At 40.9% G+C, this 25,988-nt stretch overlaps 1 protein-coding gene across 1 annotated transcript; it reads right to left on the bottom strand.

Moving 5' to 3' along the window:
* Window positions 1-5,432: 5,432 nt before the first annotated feature.
* On the bottom strand, window positions 5,433-25,988 carry fam110d (family with sequence similarity 110 member D). Its single transcript, XM_044360300.1, has 2 exons — window positions 25,848-25,988; window positions 5,433-9,616 (listed from the first exon to the last, which is right to left on the bottom strand). The coding sequence occupies exon 2, from the start codon at window positions 8,883-8,885 to the stop codon at window positions 7,524-7,526; it is 1,362 nt and encodes a 453-aa protein (XP_044216235.1). The 5' UTR covers window positions 8,886-9,616; window positions 25,848-25,988; the 3' UTR covers window positions 5,433-7,523.

Here is a 25,988-nt window from a genome sequence, read left to right as displayed (position 1 = left end):
GTATATCTTCTATGACCTCTCTGACATTCTTCAAAAGAGTGTTTTAGTTAAAATATTTGCAAATTTGCTTTTTCTCCAGATAGGAAGGATTCCTACAGTGTTTGAATGTTGATTTAATATACTTTTCAGTGAGAACTTTCTTCTTTCTCATACTCAAACTTCCAGTAAATCCTGCTAATCTGCACTCCTTGCAGGTGAAAACAAACACTGAGGATTATTTGCAGCTACTATTTGGCTCAGCTCTGCTGAACTCTTGACCACACAGCCTCCACCCCAGCTATCCAAAACACTGGATTTGTCACAACAAAGAACATTAATTTCTCTCCTTCCTGTCTCAACAAATAAAAGTCTTTGGGTAATCACCTTAGCGTGCCAAAGTGGCTGCACAAAACATGTTGATGGGGTTTTATGTTTCTAACCAAAACTCAAGCATATTTCTTATATTTACATATTTTATATTTTATTCTTCTGCCATATGGGTGACAGTGCAAACAGGACTACAATAACAGGAAATTAGACAGAATCTAGTTATACTTATGTTGCATGTTTGATTATAAATGTTTAGGAGAGTAATTTGTCTCTTGGGACATATGTTTTCGCTAATGTCATGTGCAGATTTTGATAGCTGGTATGACTGAGAGCGTGCAAGTCCATTTTAATTAAATTATACTCCACAAAAAAGGCGCCGCCCAGTCACTGGGTACGTTTGTGCAGAGTTTAGTTGGAAACGTCTTACATTCTTACTCAAGTATCCTGGTAATGGGTTCAGATTAGGCTGAATTAGCCCTGCTCATCTATTATTAATGTAGCAAGCAAACATCCCACTCCTGTTTGCTTTTTGTTTTGTGGTATGCACGTCTTCTCACATATGGGAAGCCAATTATTAGATTTTTTTGCAGATATGTAACGCCTGTCAGGATGTCAAAAAGATTGCAGAGATTAGCTGACTTGTCTTTTCTGACTGAGTCAAAGAGAGGAGATGGCTGATGTTGTTTCCTTTTGATAACTTTGTGCAAAACTGTAAATCTGTGTGGGAAAGTTCAGGAGTTAAAACATATTGTGTTCATTGTTTTACTCATATCAACATGGACTCTTTCACCTGGCAACAAAGGTTAAAGTAAACCAATATAGCACATCAACCAGGAATTTGCAATAGCTGGATCACTCCCTAAAATGAAAACAGAGCAATAACTGTTCAATATTCAGTTTCGCTTCAGCCCAGCTGCGGTCAATCCCAGCCCTTGTTCTACAATAAAGGTCAACTGACCTAACTGCACACTAAAAAGAAAACACATAAAACTCTTGTCTCCTCTTCCTGTGAGTTTCAGTTGGGGTTGAACCAGAGCCCCTGCGGCAGCGCTCCCGTTGTTCTGCTGTAGTCTTTCCTGACGTCAGGCGGTTATTTGAAGAGGGTCCATGGCTCCTGGTCAGGTTTCCCACAGGGCCGTGGCTCAGCCCATCTCCCTGACCCCCCGGGAAGCAGAGGTCACGCATGAGAGAGGAGAATGAAAAGGGCCACTCCTCTGATTTATGACCCGACGTAGCTATAGGATACCTTCAGCTCAGAGATGGTTTTTGTTACAGAGGTGGGGGTACACCAAAGCAGATCCCCCAACACCTCCTGCCAACGTTGGTTTAAAGTTTCAGCCATTTAGATGAAGAAGCTTGGCAATCAGAGTCGGCAGTATAGCTGAGAGGTGAAACTAGATTTTGAAATGTAGTGTGTAGGGACAATGAGCAGGTACAACTCAGTAATCCGGTATTCTGCATTCCCACATGTAACCCAGCTGTTGGATTTTGGAAAACCCTTATGTAATTGATTCAACCTCTGCAGTGCTGGATCATTCTAGTCATTCCTTGGACTCAGTTATGAAGATTTTATTTTAGTCTGTCAGTTGTGAGTCAGTCCTGGTCTGTATCAAATCAAATCATGAGGTCGAGTCTTGGTGACCTCACTGGCTATGAGCCCAAGACCTTAACAGCTTACCAAATTAGAGTACTACAAATTATGACTCACTTTTTCAAAAAATCTAGTTTTCTTAAAGAGGACCTATCATGCACATTTCCAGGTCTATATTTATATTCTACTGGAATATCTTTGCATGATTTGCAGTTCAAAAAACATCTTATCTATCTTATACTCGCCCTTTATGCAGTCTCACAGCTCAGCTTCTGTCTGAAACAGGCCCTTTAACTGACTCACACAATCCATGTAGCATATCCTAAACTACATTGTAAAACTGATGTTGTTCTGTTCATTAGCAATGCTGCTGCTGTCACTCGAGTTACGTTACTGTCAGACTCTTGCATTTTACAAAGTCAGCAAACATCTTTTTCCATCTGTTGTGTTGAATCTTAAATGCTTCCACACATCACTTCTCAGATGGTTTAGAGTCATGATTATCTGATCCCTACCATATATTTATACTGTAAACTACAACTAATTTCAATAGAATATTGCCGTAAATATACAAGCTTCACGGTAGTTTATCAGGTGCGTAGGCTAAAAGGTAAAAACAATCTCAAGAACAAAGAACAACTGCACACCGAATAGAGTCTTCATCATAAATGATGAAAACATAAAGTTGAAACAATGTCATAATTGTACTAAAGAAATCAACTGTAAATATATGAGCAAAATATATAGCATCTCCATTTTGTATGAACAAATGATACAAGAGATGTGCCGAGATCATTCTGATCCTTTTTTTATTTGTTGTTTTCCATGTTCCTGGAGTATTCTCATTTCATTTTCTGTTTGTTTTCTGTCTGTCAATCAACAGCATCCTCAAAAATAAATCAAATGCAGTCTGCATACTTACATCTTTGGGTAAATTTCATTTTGCCAGTTTTGAGCGTTCAGGGTCTAAATACTGAAAACAGAATCTGTACGTAGTATGAAACTGCACACACTGGACACAGCGATTGTCCTGCACCTGTATCCTTAGCTTCAGTCCACCACTGCTGCTACAAAAAAAAAGTTTCTGATCTTTGTAGCTTTTTGCTTTTTGATGTTTCCAGCACATTACTGATTAAAGTGTGCCTTGGTAACAGCTGCTAATTGGCTACAATGTTTTATTCCTATGCTGGCAGATCACTGAGTCCTGTGTGTTAGTTTTGAATGTGTGTGTGTGTGTTCACCCTCTCTGTCCCTGAGTCATGAACCAAGCTTCTCTCAAGCGTAGACATCCGCAGTCTGCTGAAGCTGCTGGCGCAGAAGAACTAGGCCAGATTTGACACACTTCACAACCCATGCTAACTCTGACACACATTATTGCTTTTCGGAGTACAGAGGGGGGGAAAAAAAATCCCAGCTACAAATGCATCATTGCAGTTTGAGACCACTAAGACACAAAATGATAGTATCTTAGCTGAGCTGTTATCAAACGGCTGGACTGGAGGTTTTTATCCTAAAAGAGGCTTGTGTTCTGCCTGCTGGTGCGATGTGAGGGTGGAAACTATTGTGACAGTAGCCAGGAGCTACAAAGAGGTTGAAACTCATGTCAAAAGGGAATCACACTTTCATCCGTTACTCTAAAAATAAATCTGTTATGCTCTTGTGGCAGCAAGTGCCTGTAAACCCAAAAAAACCCCAAAGTAAACCCACAACTGCTTCTGTGAATTATCAACAATTTAATTTCTTACTTTTGTGAGGTTTCAAGAGAGGCTTTCCTCATTAAAAACTTTAAACCAGTGTGTCAAGTCATAATTGGGTCAGTAATTTGCTGGACAGGATTTGCTGGTGGGCAAAAGTGTGAAGCAGGAGGTCTGCAGACCCCCCGTGGTATTTTTTTATGTGAGTGAAAACCGCATCAGCAGCATCAAAGCCTGGAGAGGTGGATCCCTGCCAGTTTATCGTCTACTTTTTGAACTACCAGGCAGTTTTTGCAAGCACACTGAAGCCTTAAACACGTACACTAGCTCGACTTTTCCCTGAAAACTTTGCTTGCTCAGCACCAGACCAATTTAAACCCTGTAATAATAAGATGTGAATTGTCCTCTACCAGCTGTTGTCTGTTTATTTCTAGGCAGACTGAGGAAGAAAGGCCAAACCCAAAACATGACCATATGTTTAAACCTTGTCCTATGAACCCAAAACAGGATGTCACAGCAGGCCCTCCGGTCAGAGAAACTGACATAGACACAGGCACACAGGAGGGTTATTGTTTTGTTCTGCTTTGGGGAGACAGAGAGAGAAAGAAAGAGGGAAAGGGAAGTGTGCTAAGGGAGAAAGAAATGTTTGTGTGTGTACTATGCACTGTATGTGTTGCTGTTTGAAGCTTACAGACTTAGTGCTCAGTATCTGCACAACAGAGCCCAGTCAGGCGTTTATATCCTTAAATGTCCTTAAACCATTTCGGGCTTCTTTAAAGAGAAAGTCCGTCTTAAAATAGTAATCACATATTTTTTTCCGTTGTGAATTTAAACTAGTCTCTCCTCAAGAAGTGGTGAGGTCATCTTCAGACAATTGACAGTGAATAATGGATCAATTTGTAGCCGGACAGCACATATATTCATATTACTTGGATGTGGAGATATTCTCTAATCCACATCTGTAAACCCTGCAATTCGATAAATATCATTTTGACATTTAGGATCATCTGGAACCGTTTGACATTTTTGGGAAATATCCTTAATTGCTTTCTTGCTGAAAGTAAGATAAGAAGATTGACACCACTTTCTGTCTTGAGAGTGGTTATTGATCCTCTCAGTTAACTCTCGACAAGAAAGAAACTGCACCTGTTGAACTATTTCTTCAAACAGAAATTCTCCCCAAAAAAAAAAGTCACCTGAGGATATTTTCACTTCACGATTGAAGCTCAGCATAAAGTAAATACAGTTTTAACTTTTCCCCTTAACATTTGAATCCACTGTGCTGCTTGTGGAAACAAATGCTGACTCAGGGCTAAAGAGGAGAAGAAGAGACAAAGAGTGTCAGAAGTCTGCAGACAGGGTGGAGGGTCTCTCTACCGGCGTAGACATAGCATCAAGCCACACAGAGGCCTCCTTGTCTATAAACACAACCTGTTGCAGCTCAGTCAAGAGCATACTATGCAGGGAATGCTAAAAGGATTAGCGTGTAGCCACTTGAGATAATGTGAAAAATGAGACGTGATGTGGTGGAGGAAGGCAACAAAGAGTCAAGGACGAGACAGCGTAACATCACTGACTCAGTCGACCATTACACTCTAAGAAGATTAGAGAATAAGTCACAGCCAAAGCCTTTTCTACTTTTCCTCTATTGGCGAATTTAATGCAATGTCAATAAAACATATACTCTTTTTTAAATGAATATTGAATGTTGCGAGACTTTTAAGCATTATTTATAAATGAATTAAACTTTTTCTGTTTAGATATTGTATTGTAAAGTCTCTAAAATTACCCATCAACGCAACAAAGACAACAAAGAAATGACCTTCACTCAATTATTTTGTTATTTGTGTTTATTTGCTGTGTACATCATACACAAACATCTTTGGAATAAAAACTAAATCTCTCATATATATATATCAAATTAAAAAAAAAAAAGAGATTCATAATCTACGGAGCCACTTTGTAAACATGCAACCAAATGGTTTTCAAGGGGGAGATATAAAACAAAACAAAACAAAGTCCAGTTGGAGGAGTTTCAGGAGCGTGCCATGCTGGTGATAAATACAGAAAAAAACATATCAAGGCTGCAAGTAATTGTGTTAATTTATCACGTGTACAAATATAACGTGCCCTTGGGTTCAGTAATACTCAGACCTGAACGCCTCTCAGTCTAACCTCTGCATACCTCGGCAGACCCCGAGTTTGTATTTCAGTGGCATCCTCCAGGCCAAGCAATGGAAATGACCTTTCATGGAGATAAAGTGAGAATCACTGAAGGATGGATGAAGTGAGGTAGGATCTCTGGTTATCAGAGCAAAGGAGGGCGGCCTCTTCCTCCCCTGCTTGTTTCAATGGGAAACAGGCTGATGGAGCCAGCTGGGGGAGGTTAAACTGCTGTAAACTGCCAGATGGTAAAAGTGACATCCTAAATCACATGCAACTAGGGGTCTGAAAGCTTGAGCTCCTTTAATTTTGGAGGTGAATATATTATTTATGACACTTTCTTCATTTTTTAAACTTCTTTGGTGAGATTTAAACTTTCAATGTGAATTTTTTTTTGAATATATCCAGTTTTTCCTCTCACAGGATTGATCACTAACAAGCTGCTGTTCCCTGTTTATCATTTACCAACTCTATAGCTCACACAGCTGTGACCCGCTGAACAGGCGTGAAGCATTAGCTGTAGTAATCAATGACTGTGTCACACAAGTGATTATTGGACAGTGTATACTGTGAAAGACCCTCATTAGGCATAGGAAAATGAGATGAAAATGAAGAAAATTACTGGCCAGGCATGGCTCCTTGTCTTCCACGATGCAGGTGCTCCTTTGAATCCAGCTCAGTGTTTATACGAGATGAATCTCTCTAAAGAGTCAAAGCTATATCTCTATCTTTCACTTCCTCTCTCTCTGTCCAGTTCAGTGCATTAACAACCCCACAGGGGTGCCTCGCATGTTTGTTCCAACGCCTGCGTTTAAGGAGTAAAAAAAAAGCAACACACAAACTAAACTGGGACAGTTCCGAATGAGGTACTTATGGTTCACTTCACACTCGCACAACAGTTTTCCAGTTTAGGAAAAAAAAAAAATAGCTTAGTGGTTTTCCATTTTAAATTAGTCATTAGAGGAGAGTGTTTGATGTCAAGGACATTGAACTGTGCCCACTGTGTCATGACAAATACACTTTTACAGTTATGTGCCTTGTGAGGGGTCAGAGGGTCTGGTTTCAGAACAGATCAGAATGCGGTTCTGTCAAAAACTGAACAGAGGCTACAAATGGAGAGGACGGTAATGTCCACTCCACACACACACACACACACACACACACTCACAGACACCAAAACATTTTGCTTGAAGAAATGGTTCCATTTGCCAGTAAGGTCTATCTATACCCACACAATACTTCCATAGGATCTATAAATACAATATATCAATTTGACAGGAGATAACTACTAGCAGTCATTGTCCTCAAATTCAAAGAAACAGTCTCTTTGGAGTCTGGAAGAGCAAGGGACGAAACATAACCATGTGCCATGGAGAGCTACCCCTATGTGCAGACAGCTGAAACAAACTAGTCTCTCATTTGAAATTTTATAAACACTTTTCTTACAGCTTTGTGTTGTGAAACTCAACCACTTTGACTCAAAAACAATACTGTGCCCTGTTTCAGCCTTTTGTTTTGAGCTGCAGCAATGCAGCCAGCCAATAACAACTCACACTGAAACAATACTGTCTGTGCACAAAATTCAAGTGAAATTCACCCAAATGCTTTCACTTTTGGTTTGTGGTGCATTTCAGCAGTAATTTAATGTCTGCACATGTGGTAAGGGTCTGCAGAACCACACGCTACACCAGATGAACTCTTGTTTAGTTAGAAAGAACACCTGCAGACCCTCAGCCCTCTGTGGAACATGGTTCCTTGTCCCTGGATTAAACAGTTGACTCTTTGGGTCCTTCGCGAGCAGCATTCCTACACCCGTAAAGCCACTTGATGACACGAGCGTTTCTCTCAATGATTGAAACACCAGTGGGAAGCTGATCAGCAAGCTCCTCCTGGAACAGCCCGTCTCCTGAGTGGCGGGAGAATTCGCTGGGCTCTGAGCCACCACAGCCGTCCCCGCCTACACTGCGGAGCGCCAATGACAGTGTGTCTATGGAGCTGGCACCGGAGAGGAAATTCTCCCGACCCAGACGCTCTATCATGTCCATGTCCAGTCCACAGAAGTCAAAGAAATGCTCCTGCTCTGATAACGCTACAGAGCAGCGCAGACGCAGTTCTGACTTAGAGCGATACAGTTCCCCAAACTTCCTTCTGGGTACTGGTGGTGGTGATGCCCGCTTCCATGGGTCATTCGCATCATCGTAGTTACTTGAGTGGTTGCCATTGGTGATACCATTGTTAACTCCATCAGTGGTACCTTTTGTAAATCCATTATTAGTCCGTTCAAGTGTACAGCTAAACCCCGGGCTGGGGATAGAACCTGGGCTGCGTTCTTGGTCAGTTTTACTAGACCTCCTGCTCCCTGGTCCACCATCTGTAGTGTCTTTGTCGTTGGTCCATGACATGCGGGAGTCTCCATCCCGTGATGGCGCTTTCTCTTCACCAATCACCATTTTCTGGATTCTGCCCTCACCTCCGCTACTCTTCTCTCTCATCGACCCCTGGAAGAGGCGGCGGACAAAACTGTAGCTTTTCAGTTCCACATTGTTGTTCTCTCCCACCCCTGCACCCATGGGACTCTTGCACTCTTTCTTCTGTCTGTAGATGATGAGCGAGTCCGGCCTCAGCATGCGTTTGCCTGTGCTCCTCCTGAGTATAGGGGCGCTGTGTGGTGCTACCAAGGTGTTAATTGCAGGTGTCCTGGGGCTGGGAAGCATTACATTGTTAACATTACTCCTGTTGTGGGCCTCAACGTCAACAGAAGTCCGTCGGTTCTCCTTTCTTGAGTCATCATTTTCATTTTCATCTTTTGAGGTGAAGGAGCCAGAGAGTGTAGAGTAGGGGGTGTTGGATGAACGGCGTGGGGGAAGATGAGGCGTCAAGCTACTGGGAATGACAAGAGCTCGCCGGGGCTGTGGTGGTGGGGTAGCACAAGGTACCAGTACAGGCTCCTGCTTGGTGTTGATTACCTGCTGGCTCTTAACATATTTGGCTTTGTCCGCTTCAAGCCTCTCCACAGCGCTGATTGAGCGGCCGTGACCTCCACCGTCTATCTGCCTGCGCAGATAGTCTGGACCCTTGTTGAGGAGCCTCAGAGGAGAGGGGGATCCAATTGGGGTTAGTGGCTTCATGTTGATTCACTGAGTTGGGAAAGACATCAAAACTGCAGCCCCCAATTGACTGACAGCTTCTGGTGTCCCCCAGAGAGTTGTGGTTGGTCCTGTGAAAATTTTAAAACCAATGAGAGCGTTTGAAAAAAAAGTTTCTAAGTGTAGAAAACTGTAGTAGCTCTCATTCCTCTTCTCACAGTTTTTGAATCTTCCTTGAAGGGTAATGGATAGGTAGCAATTCAGGAGACCACAGAGTCCAAGTTTGTTGTAAAGTTTTCTATAGATAGCTTGCAGTCTCTTTGTTGGGCAGTGTCAGAGCCCAGACAAATTGATATCTCTATGCAGTATTTACACAGGCATTTGGATAGGCAGGCAGGGCACAGGGAAGTCCTTTTTTTGTCAGCCAAGAGCACTCCCAAATGAGACGCTCTCTGCCCACAGTGCAGCAGAAATAGCCGACTTGGTGCACTTTGAAAGGGCTACTTTTTCCTCCCCCACGTTTTCTTCTCTCTTTCCGTCTCCCAACAACACCCTTCACTGTTGATCTTTTCAGTGGCGACTGCTCAGAGAAATTAGATATAATGGCCTCAAATATTTGCCTTGTGAGGGACGCTAGGTCAAGAGTTTTATTGTTTGGCAGCCGTTGTGGTTGAGGTGACCTGAGGGTGGCCGGCACCGAGGCACTTGGATCGTTGATGGACAGATGGGGAGATGCAGATCTTGTCCTTGTCCTCACCTCACCTGTGTGGACCCTTAGGAAAGAGAGAGAAAGAGAGAAAGAGTGGTTTTAGTTGGAAGTGCTATTCTCCAGGGCAGACAGCAGAGACCAGATGGCAGGAAGGACAGTGGTCCCTAAAGCTCAGCTCAGATTGTGCTTATTTAAAGCTGGAGGGAGTTGCATGTCTGGAGTGGGCAGCAATGCAAAGCTGACATGTATAAAAATTTAGTCACCCTCTACCTTGTATATATGTATTAAATACAGCATGTATTGTATACTTTAGACATGCAGATGACGCTCCTATCTGAGTCAACAGTCCAATCTGAGTAAACCAGTAAAGGTTCAACTACAGGCTATGCAAACATGTTGCTGCTGAACCAGCTAATTTTTAGTATTAGAACAGTCTCAAACCGCTTAGACAAAATGTGTTTCCTCATTCAGCATGGTATTCTGAGCAATTTTATGAATGTGAACACAGATTTTACATACACTAGTTAACAAGCACACCAATGCAATGGTTCCTATGCAAGCATTTCTTTTTTTTTTTGTCACTGATTTGTGTCTGCCCTACAGTCATTTCTGTTATTTTTTAATGTGAGATATCTGTTGTCCAGACAGGATGGCAGCAGCCAAGAGGTGGATAAAATAAAAATGTGCAGACCAAATGACAACGTGTCTGCTTCCAATTTTATGGATAGGAATTTTACTGATTTTTTTTTTCCGGACATACAGACTTATCCTCACCAAATTATTGTCACGTTTGCCTTATGAGAATGGCAGCAAGTATAGAGGTGTTTATGACTGAAGAACAAACGATACCACTGAAAATTGAGCCTGGAATCAGGGAAAGTCTGGATGATTATTTTGTAGGGTTAACAGGTTGTGTTTCCTAAATTAATGTTGTATATTGTAATTCAGCACTGCTGCAAACAAACTGTCTTGGCACCAATGTCTTCTTCTTTCTGTTTCAACCATTGAACTGACACAACAAGACAACTAACACAGGGGACCAAAATCAGTGTAGATGACGTCTTTAAAGTTTTATAGTTTCACTGAAAACTAGAGTATGGCTGTTGTAATTTAATAATTTAAATACTGTAAGTGCTGTTTGAGTAAACCAATATATTGCTGAAGTAATAACTCTTTCATAGTCACAGTTAAAGAGCTTGCTCTTCAAATTAACAAGCCACAACAAAATTACACTTTAAACCAAACATAGGGCATGACGTTGTGAAAAGGATTGCCACATTTCTTCTTTAAGATATGCTCTGTGAAGAGAGGTTTCATATCTTTTAAGTTTTCATGCTATATGGGGTGGAGGAGGGGGGTTGCACGTGCCTATAACAGGACAGGCTCAACCCTGGGAGTAATTTATAGCTTGGACACATCCCAACACAGTTATCATGTGTCTATGTATGCATGCATATATGTGTATATGTGCATGTGGTCATGGGTATATTTGTGTATCTGCTCCAGTTTTGTGCCCGACCCCATAAGCATGTGTGTGTGTCAGCAGGAGGCAATAAGAGGCTTCCCTGTAAATGAAAGAGAGTCATATGTACAGTTGGGCTGCAGATTATCGGGACTTTCCGTTATGCTGCACGTTTTTTATGTCCGCAGAAAGAAGCAGTGAATGTCTGCCATGTGCAAACTGGGCAGACAGTGAACACATCTTTAAAACTTGAAACTTGAAAACCCAAAGGTAAAGGTGGGGCCTGTTTTTCATTCACCTCCCTTCAAAATGTATTTTAAAAGTCCATCTGGAGAGATAAATTCACCTTGTGCAGCACTATACGTGCAATACAGGGAGTAATATTGTTGCGCTTATTGTTCCCTCTGGTCTGCTACAAGGATTATCAAATGCTATTTTAGCATTTCCTTCACATGGGCTAAAACAATGAACAACCTCTTTTGACAGGAAAAGGGATCTATTTCTCATCATCCAGGACGAACCGTATGACACCACTGATAGTGGCAAACACAAGCAAACACGTAACCTCAAGTCTTCCATCTTATATTTTTAAAGTTTTTTTGATTTGTAAGATAGTAAGCAGCAAAGTCACAGGATGACGTGCAACAAAGGTCATGAGCCACATTTAAATCAGGGTGAACGTGACTGTGTGCACTCCAGCCCACTGACACTCAAATAAAAAGCAAAGCAACTTGAAATGATCAAAAATGAACAGTTTGGTGCATTTTTACTAACAAATCATTTAGTCACAGATCCATGTAAGAATCCTGAAATATGAAAGACATGAGTAGACTTACATAAATAAAACAATTGACTGGTTAAGATGACTTTAAAAAAAAGTTGAACCAAAGTCAAATATATCAGCAAATTACCAGCAGTAGGTTTGTTGACATTAATTTATAAAATGTATTTATGAAAATTACAATGTTTCTCATAAGAAGACTTGATTGTTTCCTTTAGCAGCACATTTATTTTATTTGATATACAAAACAACCTTGTTACCTATAATTAAATTTTAAAAAATGCTTACAACACTAATTAATTCCTATAATGTTTTTCATTCTTCTGTTGGGTTCAGTATAACTATTAAGCTCCCTAAAATTTACATTTTGACCTAACATTCCACGTAACCCCTACATGTATCTCGTTCAGCCTTCACACAACTCACAGTAGGCCTGACAAATGGCATACCACTATAAATTCACTGAGAAAAGGGGGGCAGCAGCCTACTGGTTAGTTTTTCCAGATGCTGGGCTGCCAGAGCTCGGGAAAGTCAGCCATTGTTTAGATGGAGTTCCGAGAAAAAATGTCTCGCAACAGGTGTGGAAGGAGAAGAAAAGGGCAAGAAAAAGGGGTAGAAAATGAGGAGGAAATGGTAATAGGGGTTATGGTGCATGGCTGGGGTTTTGGTATTTATTAGACATCTCTCTTCCGGAACAATCTGTTCCCCATCTGAGTTCAAAATGGAAAAGTGGCAGGCTAACGCTATTGAAGCGTTAAAGGGGATTATCACCATAGGAGCCTAAACAAAGTCATTAATCCTGATGTTGGCTTTTGATGAAAGGGGAGGGGGGTAAGGTACAAAAAAATCATATGCAGAATACAGGGGACATCTATGGATACAGCAATTCTTAATCCCTACTGACCCAACAGTTATAACCTTGAAATCTACAACAATATAACAGTACATTGGGTTATATCCTCCTGTATCCTATTTTAAATGTGTTTCCTTCGTTCTACTCTCAAGTGTGCATTCATTGAATCTGACATTAAGAGCTTGAAGGAAATCACCTACTTTCAGAGGTTATCTCTTGCTCCAGGTGCCATCTCGGACATCACATGACCAAATGTGAGCCATAATACTAGCAGATAATAGTCAGTTGTTTGGGACACAATGTCTTGATGAGAAACAGTGCTAAATGTAGACAACAGCTGATTTTCACGTGTTCAAAATTCTTCTAAACATACATTAATAAAGAGAAAAGCTGGCACAGCAGCGAGACGAAACGTGCATGATGAAAAGGTTACATTTGATGGTGTTCGTCCACTAAACACACACACACACAAACACAGAGGGTGAACCAGTGACTCAACTGGGATTTGCACGAGAACAATAGCCGCCATTAGGTCCACTGATCATAATGAGCCAAATTAGTACCCAGCACCTTCTCCTGTGATCTCAAAGCTTGTGAAAAGCGTGAGATGGCTGGAGAAGCGCTCCCTTGTTACGCGACCTCCTTCATCTCTCACTGTAGGTCGTCATTAACCTCCAAACCCTTCCCATGCTCTCTCATCTCTACACTGAACACACACATCCCCTCCTCCATTCTAATGCTACCTAACCCCGGCACTCTCCTGCCTTCCTTCCCACTCTCACGTCTCCTGTATATGCCACAGGGCCTCCTTACCCTCTCATTTCCCTCCCTGCTCCATCTTTCTCTTCCTGTATACACCCTCCGTATCTACCCTCTCTCTATCACTTTGTACCTCTCTCCTGCTCCATTTCCTGTATACTCCCTGTATCTGAGTGCAATCTCCAAATGTTTTTGCGTAGCTTTGGATAACACACATTAAACAATGCGTTATTTATGAGAATTCATACTATTCATACTGTATATTGACACCGTAACCTACATTTTCATTGAAGTATATCTGGAGCATTCTTGCCAAACTAATTTTTCCTGACTTCTCTATAAAAAAAAACAAAAAACAGAGATCTTTAAGACTTAATCGATAAGAGAAGGGAACATCACACTTTGGACATAATGCAACCTGTGATAACGGGTCGTGAGAATGCTCAGCTATGAAGGGTCATAAGCCAAAAATGGTTGGACACCATTTCAAAAATAAATTCCTCTGGCACACACAAAATCATAAATTATAAATTTTCTCATGTTTTTTTTTTAACTCATTTAGTTATGCGTGATCTGAGAACTGTGTGGAAATTTGTTCCCCACTGTATGAATTCAGTGTATAACACGTTCAACAGTGTTGTAACCAAATATTTATTGCAAACCTCTATGTGAACCTTATTTCGGGAAGTGTTCACGGTTAGTCTCTGCCTATTAACACTTAACACGACTGTACAACATGACCGATTGTGTGGTTAGCAGATGTTGCCGTTATGGATGAACGTACAAACATCACACATCTGATATCACTATTAAGAGATATCACCAAAGAACAACAACCAACAAATTCACCAATGTAAGTGTTTGACCCCTCTCTTACACCTTGAATACTGTTCTTTTATAAAACCCCACTGTCTACTGTCTCTCCTCTTCTTTCCGTCCCTCCCGTCCTCTCTGTGAAGTGGATGGCTCAGCCTGCAGGGGAGGCTTAACCAGGCGCCCCCATGCAGCTAAAGAGGAACCAGATGTTTTATGTCATGCTACATCAAGATGCTCAGACAGCACTGACAGAGACCTGTCACAGGAAGGGACTGTGAACTACAATTTTCCTTTTAATCAACAGCATTGTTTGGGTTACTTGTGTTTGACCCCATGAGAACATAAAGCAGGTCATGTTTAAGTTTTGTTATCAATTATAACCTCACATACACATATCTGACAGTGAAAACACAAAGCTTTGCTTATTTTTCTGATGTGAAAGCGGTGCCCCAGAAAGAAGCTAAACAAAAAAAAAAGAAAATCCAGGAAGTGTTTGTTTGCTTCAAAAGAGCCCACAGAAGAATAGCTTCATCTCAGACGACTAGGCGTATCCGAAGAAAAAACAGCTGGTCGTGGATCAGGAGGTTAAAGGAAGTTCCACTGTGAATTATGTATTCAGTGAGGTAAACACAAGATAAGAGGTTAATAAATTCTCAAGGACCACCTTTGAAGCTCTTGGGAATGCATTCAGCACGCTTACCTGTCAAATTAATCTTTGAGCAGATGAGAGGCATCTGCTGCCGACAAGGAACCAACTGGCCATTTCTAACGTCTTTCCTCTCTTTCTCTGTTGTCCTGCATTTCTCACTTTCTTTATACTAACATATGGCAACACTATTAAGGGCGACACAGACTAACGATCGTTACTAATCGACTTAAATGTCTGAATGTTCAAACGTTAACCGAAGCTCATTCAAAGATGTCTACGTGTCATGATGAAGCATCTGTGCACATCGATTCCCTACAGTCTGCGTGGCCACTAATGAGCCAGGATTCATGTCTTAGTCCAGTTCGGTCATTAACCAACACCACAGACCTCAAGAAGTCTGTTATGGGGCAAAGAAAAGGAGTTGTCTTCTTCTATCCTCCAAACAAAGAGACATACCGGCCTTTCTTTGCATTATTAATGGGCCACAACAATGGTCCTCCTCCAGGTCCACGTAAGACTTGACCTGGTTGCTCTGCCTCATTAGTCAGAGAGGGAAAAGGACAAATAACAACATGGTGGCAATAAAATGTAAGAGATGGAGCCACGGGACACATAGGTTACTGTCCCCTTAAAGACAAAGCAGGCAGCCAATTGTAAATCCTGTCACCATTGTGAGGCCTTGAGCGCCATTAGCTGCTTGATCTACGGTTAGAGGCTACCTAGGGCTTTCTCCACATTAATGCGGAGCAGCAGTAGGCCACCTGGGACGACTTAAGGGACCCCCAATTTGAATAGACCTCCTCCCAAACCGTAAAATGGACAAGATGGGCTCTTAACTCACTGCTGACGCTCTTTTGTCATTCAAAGCAAATTATCACAGTGACAGCTGAGCGCTGGAGACACAATCCAAAGAAGCCAGGCCTGTGCAGACTTTGAGATGATGGTGATAAGATATGTGGCACTCAGGAGCAGACTGTGTATATGTGCAAGTAGCCTACATGTCAATATTAGCTAAAACAAGGTCAAGAGTGAGAAGTCTACAAAAGGCAGCACACATGTTCTGCTCACAATAACCAAAAACACAACAGCTAATTAACTGGTAAATCAGTTGATTAGCTTATTATCCAACTGGCTAATTTTGGCTAATTTTACACCCAGTTGCTAATAAGGTGACTGTTGGAAATAATAGTATTCACTTACTTGCTGATTTGAAACTTTGCTGATATTCTGCTTCATATAATTAAAAGTTTTGCATTTTGAAACTAAGAAAAAAATCTTGACTGTCACTCAAGAGTCTGGTAACCTGTGATCAGCAGATTATTAGCCATCTTATTAGCCACAGAGCTAATAATAATCTAGCTGTTATCCAAGTGGCTAATTTTGGCTAATTTTACACCCAATTGCTAATAAAGTGGCCAATAATTAGTTAGTAAGATTATTCGCTTACTAGTTGATTTGTAAAATTAGCTGATATTCTGTTTGATCAATCTTAATGTTGTTTTAATTTTTATATTATTGTTATTTTGTACTGTTATAGCCAAATTGTCCAAATACTTTGACAAATTGTATTTTGATGCTTTGGCGACATTGTTTTTGAAACTTTGATTCCACTAAAGTCCACTGAATTAAAAATAACATTTTTGGCTGTTAAAACTAAGAAAAAATCTTAATCCATCACATAAGAGTCTAGTAAACTGTGATGGGCTGATTATTAACCATCTTATTGGCCAGTGAGCTAATAATCAGCTAGTAAGCTAATAATAAGCTTATTAGCTTACTAGCTAATACTATCTAACTAGCTAATTTTGGCTAATTTTACACCCAATTGCTAATAATGTGGTTAATAAATAGCTAGTATGATTAATCACTTATAAACTGATTTGTAAAATTATTCTGCTTCATATCATTGAAGTCTGTAACTATGGTAGGCATTTGTCATCTTTTTATATTTTATAGACTACATGATTAATTTATTCAAAAATAATCACCTGCTTACAATCAATAGTAAAAATAACTGTTAATTGGCTGTATTCCACTGAGTTGAGGTAATTATTAAAACAACTATCACCACAAGATTGCATTGGCGGCTTTAATGTGGGATTTAGTCATCCTGTAACAGCCAGATACTGCGAGTCAAGTCTTTATCAACGCTGTAACTCCCATGCAGTGCTAACACAGATAACGTCTGCTGAGATAACATGCTCACATTTATTCTTGCTTTTATCAACAGACTGGGCAAGTTCCCTTTTCTTCTCAGCTGTAAGGGCCCAGGAAGAGCGCTGTTACTGTTGATAACTAAACAGCTCTGACCTATTAAGTTCTATGAGTCACTGTTTACTTTTCTAGCTGCATTTTTTTTTAACTCAAAGAGAAACTCAAAGCCACTTAAATGTATCCTAGATTCAATGTTTATATATTAATAAGAGAGAAAACTTCATTATTATCGTGTAATATCAAATTTTAGCTTAGATTTTGAAATGAGTGATGATCTCTACACCAGGTGCACTGTGCCAGGAAGCCTAATAATCCACACTGTAACAGAGAGACACCTGTACCAGCCTCCCAGTCCAGGAATGTTAAGCTCGTGCTGCGATACCTCACTGTTGATGAGTGAACTATTGATGGGTGAACTCTTACACTGCATTACAAGGAGATGGCGTATACCTGGATCCTCAAATAAAAACAGTACATAAAATATATTGTCAAAGCCTCATGGCTGCCAAACACACAGACTATGCAGGCAAGGATCATGGGAGATAACTTGATTTAATCTATCTGAATTGAGTTTACTGGTCTTTCACTTTTTCATAAACACAGATCAAAGAAACCCTCACTGAGAGATAACAGTGAGTTACAGAAGCTATAGCGCTGTTCTTGGGTTTGCTAAAGGACAGTACTACTTAAGAGTTTTTTCAGTTTAATTGATGAATTGATTAGTCCAAAAATGTTCTCTGGTTGCACTGTGTCATTTTTACGTTTGTGTGACAGGAGAAAAGTGTAGTAAAAGAGGGTGTAAGCAAGAGTATGAGAGAGTTGAGCTTGTATACTAAGCAGATGTAGAACAGATCTGGTCTACATCAAGCAGGCATCCCAGCTCTGGACAGCATTGTTTTGTAAATTATGACCACCGCTGCTGCTCCCTCCACATGCCAGCCTGGCTTATGTGACCAGCAATACAAACCACAGTGACCTACTGTGTGTGTGCTCACAGTCCTGGACTGGGAATGCACTGTGCAACTCAGGGTAACACAGACACCACCCCCCCAAAAAAAAGGCCTGTCCTGAGGCTGTTTGTACAGTATACTAGAGAGGAATAAATCTGGGCACATCCCTCAATCTCCCAGAGTCTTAAATTATGAAGGCCTGTTCTCACACTGTGAACCCTCATTAAGCTCTCAGCTGGTTTGAATGCTCTGAAAGACAGCTCTGTCTGGCCGACTGCCAGATGTTTTATTTCACCAAGTCGGCACATTTTTCACTCTGCCAGGCATATGTCTGCTTCAACAAAGTGATAAAAGAGGCTTCAGTGGATGGTGGCTATTAGACTTGCAAAGAGCGACTAAAATGTCAAAACATTGTTAGTGGTGTTAAATTATACACCTGTATACCTGCATTTGAGCTGAATGAAACACTCTAAAAGACACAACAATAAAAATATATTCTGCAGTTATGGATAAACAAAGTATCTTGTTTGATGGTTTTGTTTTAAGATTGTGGATGTTATGGAAGCTGGACACGGGGGGAGATTTGGGTTATCTTAAATACTTGGAGAGCAGAGGTCACATGTGAACTCACAACGCCTGTAACGCCTGTGTCATCCCACCTTCTTGTCACACAAACACACCGGGTTGTCAAAAAGAGATTCACACATTTCATTTCATTTACAGAATTATTCTAAACACATGTTGACAATGTTAGCATTAAAATGCTAGCACCAGCTTGTGAGGACTTGTGACAGGGTTGTTTGGGGTTGGTTAAGGCTTAAAGCTGCTCCAGCTGTGCTGTGTCCCCAAACACTGGGTCATCTGTGACTGTGGTGCCAAACCCGACACCCGCCCTCCCCCACTGTGTTACTACACACTCTCCACCACTTTAAATGTGCCAACATTGATTTGTTATCCGCACAGCTGAATAGTGTTTGACCAGTTTGAACAAGTTCATTAAGTAGAACTCCTAATGAAATAAAATGCTCCACTATAATTTCTCATCACAAAACTTTGGTGCTTAAGAAATACAGAAATACTGCTTATTGGATAAACAAATGAAGGATGCGTCATCCAATCCTGAGGCATAACTGATTCGTTTTTTTTCTAGTTAGTATTAAAGTCCCTGAAAACTTGGCTTCAAATCTGAAGTATTTCTCTCTGAAATTAAATATTCATGATTAAATAGCCAGCACTCAAAGTTAAAGAAAGGACATCCTTAGTCATTATTTATTAACAGTTTAACAGTTAAAAACTCAGCTCATCTGCTTCATCAGGACTGCGTGGTTGCAGTTCGGTCAGATTTGACTGACAGCACACAACCCCCCACCTGTCATCAGATTCTGATGCAAATATTGTTAAATCCTGACTGATACACAAAAATATATAATTCCTGCAGAAAGCAATGAGAAAGCAAGGACAAAAACACAAATATGGAAACCCCTGATGTAAAATAACCAAAGCTTTGGCAGAAAATGTTATGTTCATGCCCCCTGTCACTCATAGTAAGAAGCTGATAGTAAAAATAGGTTTTCTAGGCCTGTAGGTATACCAAAGTATACCAAAATTGTCATTTAAGATCCAAATGTTCACTGTAAGATGCAACAAATCAAAATCCAACACAGATTTTTTTTTGCAACCTTTCCACAATAGGACTTCAAACAAGCTTAATTTCTCCCCAAAATATCTCACTACAAGAAATAAATCACCCAAAACCTCTCTGACAAAAACCCTCTGAGCTCTTCTGATTTTCCTCACTGCCATCTATGCTTAACTGTTAACCTCCACTGAACCTGCCAGCTGTCTTCTCTCATTACCGATCGACCGACCTGCTTCCCAACAAACAGGCCCCGAGTGCCACGGATAGACACCCCTCCGTTCTCTGCTCTTCTCCTCCTCCACTCCCTCGCTCCTGTCAGAATCAGAAAACATCTGGAAGAGCCGGAAGATTTTGTGGAGCTGCATCGATGGTCCCCTCCTGTGTCGAAGGGAATATCCAGGCCTGTGTCATCTTCCTCATGGTTGAGTGGACACAGAGCGGCACGGTTGAGAGTGATCGGATGTGGCAGAGCTACAGAGGCGCCTAGTCGGACTGTGAACAATTACGGGGATGTGAGAGCAACGTGGAGAAGGGCTGCTCTCACAGCTGTCACCCACACACAGGGGACTGTCGGGAGATGGAGATCTGTCAGATCATGTTTCATGATTTCGTTGGCCACGATGAATTATGGATTGAGTTATGAGCCCATGAAGATTGGTGTGATGTAACAGCAGAAAACTTTCAGGGCTGAGAAAATGACAAGACTGAATGACAAGACTGATTATGACATATCAGTTATGCTTCCAAAGTTAGTTACGAACATTTGGTACAAATTTTCAAAGATGTTTTTGAGAGTGAAGCGTTGTAAATCTTCTTGGAAAGATGAGCCAACAAGTAAAGGTTTCATTCCAAGAAGCTATGTCAGCTCATCCATTTTGAAAATATGTCTTTGCTTATCAAATTATCACTTCAATGAATGTGATTTCACACTTTGAGTGTTTACTAAACAGAAAAACTACCAGCTTGGTACATAGATGGTAGATTTTACTTTTTGTTTTATCCAGCAATCCTTTGTAAGAGTGGGTATTACTTCTATCTAGAGTGCCTGCCTGTTTTTTTTTTTATGCTGGACGTAACGTAGAAGCTGTGACTTTCTGACAAGTTCTTCCTCTTTTCCAGACAGTTCTTCCTGAAAACGGTCGGTGAGGAAATTCCCAGAGGCCGACAGCACAATGGCCCAAACAAGGCGACAAAGAGCAATAAAGCTGAATTATAAGTCTGACGGTTTGTGTGTGAGTGTTTGAAGTCTCACACTGTTGTGAACTGAACGTCAAATGTCTAAAACCAGCTGCTGTTCAGTAACACATACATACTCCTTTAACACAGTGCCGGGGGGGAGATGATGTCATTAGCAGGGTACATTTTCCCCCTCTAATTAGAAACTTGAGCTTCCCGCTATAACTTGGGGGTCTTTACATGCAACAATGCAACAAAACAAGGGTTAAACAGAACAAATGTTTGACGTTCATCCCTCTTAAAAAGTGATCTTTTCAAGACTGTGTTCTGTAGGAAAGCAGAACCATGCCTTGAATGTGACTGTGGTACAGCTGAACTTTAAGTGATAAGAAACATATGAGTGGCCCATTGTGAACTAAAACCATGAAATATCCTGCGGCTTCCGCTTGTTCTCCGCAGTCAGCACTGATGTGGCTCAAACCAATCAGATTATACACTTGTAGAGCCTCAAAAACAATGTGAAGTAAAAACAAAAGAGGAGAAAATTGGAAAATAAAAGCTTGAGAGAAATCTTGGTACACTTATATATACCTCATGAGATGCTCCTTTGACCTGTGCTAGATCATGCTAAGGTCAATGATATGGTGGCCTCCTAGCTTACGTTTAGATTGCTAAAATCAAACTGTCTCAAAAGTCATAAAGCCCACATGATTCTGCAGGTCTGCCGACTGCCTTTAGCTTGCTAACGTGTTGCATCACCATCATTAATATCACTGCTGGTGCTATAAGCCAAGCGGGAAGGCAAAGACCTAAATTACATTTCATTTAGTCATGTTAATGATGTCAGGGCTCCTGTCAACACCCCAGACAGAGTGAAGCGAGCAGCTCTGCGCCGGTGCCCCTGGGCTCTCCGCTCCGTAATGGGAGGAAGTATTCTCGTCTGCTCTGCGGGGATCATCAGCATCAAACACAGATGCAGCCATATTACAGCTGGAAAATTAGCACACTGCTGCATGAATCGGGGGGAGAAAAAGGGGGGGGGGCTGTTTACGATTGCTCCACACTGTAATTTTGCAGGTAGGTATTCAGCCGGGGAGATGTTTGGATCCTGCGTCTAAATCTGAGCAATATGAAGGATTGATGTTGGCTGTACTGTGGGTGTTTATGATCTATGCCTCAGTGACTCATTGTAGCTTTCAGGCAGGGATGCAAGCCAGGTCCACTTTGTGCGATTTAACAAAAACAGAAGATGACTCAAGGAAAGGCAGGGAGGAGATGGGCCTAAATCTAGAGTCGAACAAGTCATGACGTACGATGTGTACGTCGTACATAACCTCCAGACATTTTAACAAGAGCCTTGATGAAGATTGTAACCAAAACTATGCGGAAAAAGATAATCTTTTAAAGGAACTATATGTAAGAATTTTAGTTTAAAACATTCAAAAAAGAACTAAAATTATCAACAGAATGTGGAGATGTCAAAGACGTCTGTGTCTTGTGTTGCAGAGATATCTACTAAAGTTAGCATGTTAACCAGCTAGTCCCAGCCCATCCTGTCTTGTGATACCACTTTGTACCTCAAGAGGCGATAGAGAGTCACTGTAGGGTCCAGTCTGCCTTGCGTCCATCATGAGAGCATGAAGAAGAGAGCGGTGCTATTTCCTCTAGGTTAGATTTATTCAAGCAAACCTTAGCTCAACACTATCACTGAATTGATTTTGTTATCACTCATATCATACTTAGTCAAACACTGTGTCTCAATTCGGATACTTCCGTTAGTACACTTCCATGGTGCACACTGTGTACACTATTTACTTATTTGCGTAATGTCGGAATTTCAACAGAGTAGTATTGTCTCAAATCTAACAGACTTACCAGAAATGATGATCGCAACATTTGACCACTTCTTCTCTTCTTTTTAATGGCGAATTGCAACCAGGTGGAGCATTATATGTTATTATATAACATTTGACTGGATTGTTGCCAACCAAAATATCATTTGACTTCAATTCAATTTCATTTTATTAAAATGAACGTGCTTTTATGGCTTTTATGCCGTCATTCTGCAATTGGAACAGCAGTGTACTTGCTGACAGCAGCAGCTCAGCTTCAACACAACTACCTGACTGTATTGTGACAGAATAATTTCAACTCAAAGCTCCATTAACCCTGTTTTCTCACAAATAATAACCTCACTGACAGAGCAATGCAGTAAATTGCGTTATTCAGTCTGTAATGTAGCTATAATAAAAATCCAAACTGTTATGTAGATTAATAAAATAAAATGAAATGTAATATAGACTGATCTCTTCATTTTTTTAATTCATTACATTTATATTTATTGAAATGTGGTGATATCTGTACATATGGAGCCCCAGAGGCAGCGCTGTTGTTCTATCCAGTAAAAACATGAAGCTGCACTTTAACGTTACATTCAGACAATCTAATGTGGCGGCTACAATTGTTAGATTTCATCTGTTAGACCAACATCTATCTTCCAAAAGGAATAACATCACATATCAAAATTCTATGGAGACATTAGAGCCAGCAGTAAATAACCAAAGAGCTGTACAGATACGGGATAACGACGAAGGAGTCAGGCTGCTGCTGTGAGATGACTGGCTGGTCTCACCTGGCAAACCTCACATCTCTGCAAACGTCTCAACATTTTTACAAACAGGCGTTATTTGGATAAACTGACCACATATTGGGAATCTACATGGTTACTTTCTCACCTGAAAAATATTAACAAAGTGGGATACGAACAGTCCTGCAGCAAAAATTACAACAGCAGTTACAACAGTATCCAGCACTCCACACACAACTTTTTGACCATTATGAGTGCACCATATTGCACTACATTTTGCCATACTTGTCAGTGTGAATGCACTTACGCACTCAAAATAGCAAGTGTATGTATGGAAGTATGTGAATTGAGACACAGCAAAAGTCCTAGTTACTTAGTGTGCTAGCTAACAGAGCACTGATAATGCACTATTGATTCGGCGCTAATGTAGTGTAACATAACGGACATTCCAACTTTCTGGTGATATGCTGCCCTCAGTTGGTTTGGAGTGTGGAGTATAAATTCAACAAGTGGCCAATTCTTACATATAGCACCTTTAAGGAAGCATCTAAGTCCTTAAAGTTTGCATGAAAATGGGCCAACTCTTGTGTTGTGTGATACAAATTAAACTACATTCTCATTATCGATGAATCTGTCAATTGTTTTCGTCGTTTGGTTTATAAAATGTCAGAAAATGGGGGAAAATGTCAATCAATGTTTCCCAAAGCCCAACATGCAACCTAAAATGTCTTCTTTTGTCCCAACCAACAGTTCACAACCCCAATATATACAGTTAACCATAAAGAAACCAGGAGATTGTCACATTTCAGAAGCCGGGGTTGTCTCTAAAATGGACCTAGTGGCGAAATATCTTTTTTTCTAACCTCTAGTGACTCATGCAGGGAACTGGCGAGTAACAGTAAAGCAGCATCAGCGCCAGAGAATGATCTACATCAGAAAGCATCAATTAAATCTCCTCTGCTCGCAGGCCAAAATGACACGTGCTCACCTTTGAATCTCAGGGTGAAATGTGTTTAGAAGTCATGTGTGGTCTGTTTAGTCTGGCTGCTAAGTTGTTTACGCTCCTGACCCCACTATGATCAAACCGACTCAGGATGCATGAGCCTTAAATATATCAGTAGAGCGTTAGGAGGAGGGGGTGGGAGGGGTACAGGCGGGTCAAGGTGGAGTTGACCCTGAGGGCATGTGATTGTCTCCTTGAAAGAGATGGTCTTTACAGTCTTTTCAGTTTTAGAGAGGGTGGATTGCATAATGACCCTTTAGGTCCCCAACGTACTTTGTTCTCTTGAAAGTTCTCAGGTAGCACCCTCAAACTTTATTATGAGTGTATATTTAACTGGACGAGACATTTATTTGTCAAAGATGAACTGATTGGTAGGAAAATGCTTAACTGAATTTAAGACTACAAAACTTTTCCTCTCTGATTAGACGGTTGGGAGCCAGAGCCTCATTTGGGCCGGTCCCCTGATTTCATCCAGATGTAAATATTTAGTGTAGAGCAGAGTTAAAATGGGATAAACCTGCTGCCCCAGGTCAACTGTATCAGCTTTAATCAGAGCACAGTGGTCAGTCCTTTCTCTCTTTCTTTCTTTCTCTACCTCTCTCTGTCTCTCGCTCACTCCATACCATGCAGCTATTAATGACTGCACTTCAAGGGTGAGTTAAACCAGATAGTTCTACATATAGGTTTACATGGCAGATGATGAATTACTGAGCTTGTCAACTTCTCAAAAGCAGTTTTGGGTCAATCCAAAAGCCTGGTCTGTTGTTATGGATTATCCAACTACATACATCCATCACAGACATACTGCCAAGGAGAATTTTCCTTATAGGGCATCTGCCATAAACACACCATAAAGACCTCAGGCAAGACTCTCAAGAAGACAAACTGTAGTAATCCTGTAGTAAATTTTAAAAGGTGGGACACGCGTACTGGTCCTTCAAATAGAAATTCGGACAATTTAGAGATTAACTCTCATGTAATAATACTAATATAGTGATGTTATTATAAGTAGCCTGTCATTAAGTACAATTAAAATCATCAATGAGTAGCTCACAAACACAGTAATACAATATTCTAGTAGTCTGTGGGTGAATAGTGGTTATTTGCCAAGGAGAAGAAAAATCATATTTTCAGTTCACATAAGGTCTATTAAAAGCGGAATTATTCCAAGCCAATCCTACACTTGCCAACAGCTGTAAATACGGTAAAATAATGCTGCCACACGAAGAAAAAACAACGGGGAGAAGTGGAGAATAAAAACGCAAGATCACTCATTGGACGAATGGATTCCTACCAGAATCCACCCTGATCGGTACTCGGAAAACTTCACAGAATAAATGTCACCAATTAATCTCACACCTCCACGTAACGGAATGATTAAAAACAACATTCTGCTCGTTGCTCACCTTGTTCAGTCAGTTTATCCACTCTTGCTGTCTTTCAAATCCCGTAAAGGTGTGGAGATCTTCTCTGTGACAGACGGTCTGTTTCAGCGTGGCGCTGCGCTCTGCGCTCTGCGCGGACTGCTGGCACACTGTGACGGACCG

The sequence above is a fragment of the Thunnus albacares genome, chromosome 8 (assembly GCF_914725855.1).
Source record: "Thunnus albacares chromosome 8, fThuAlb1.1, whole genome shotgun sequence".
In the NCBI taxonomy this organism is placed as follows: Eukaryota; Metazoa; Chordata; class Actinopteri; order Scombriformes; family Scombridae; genus Thunnus; species Thunnus albacares.
Note: the sequence above shows the minus strand (reverse complement) of the source record. Positions and strands in the feature narration are given on the sequence as shown.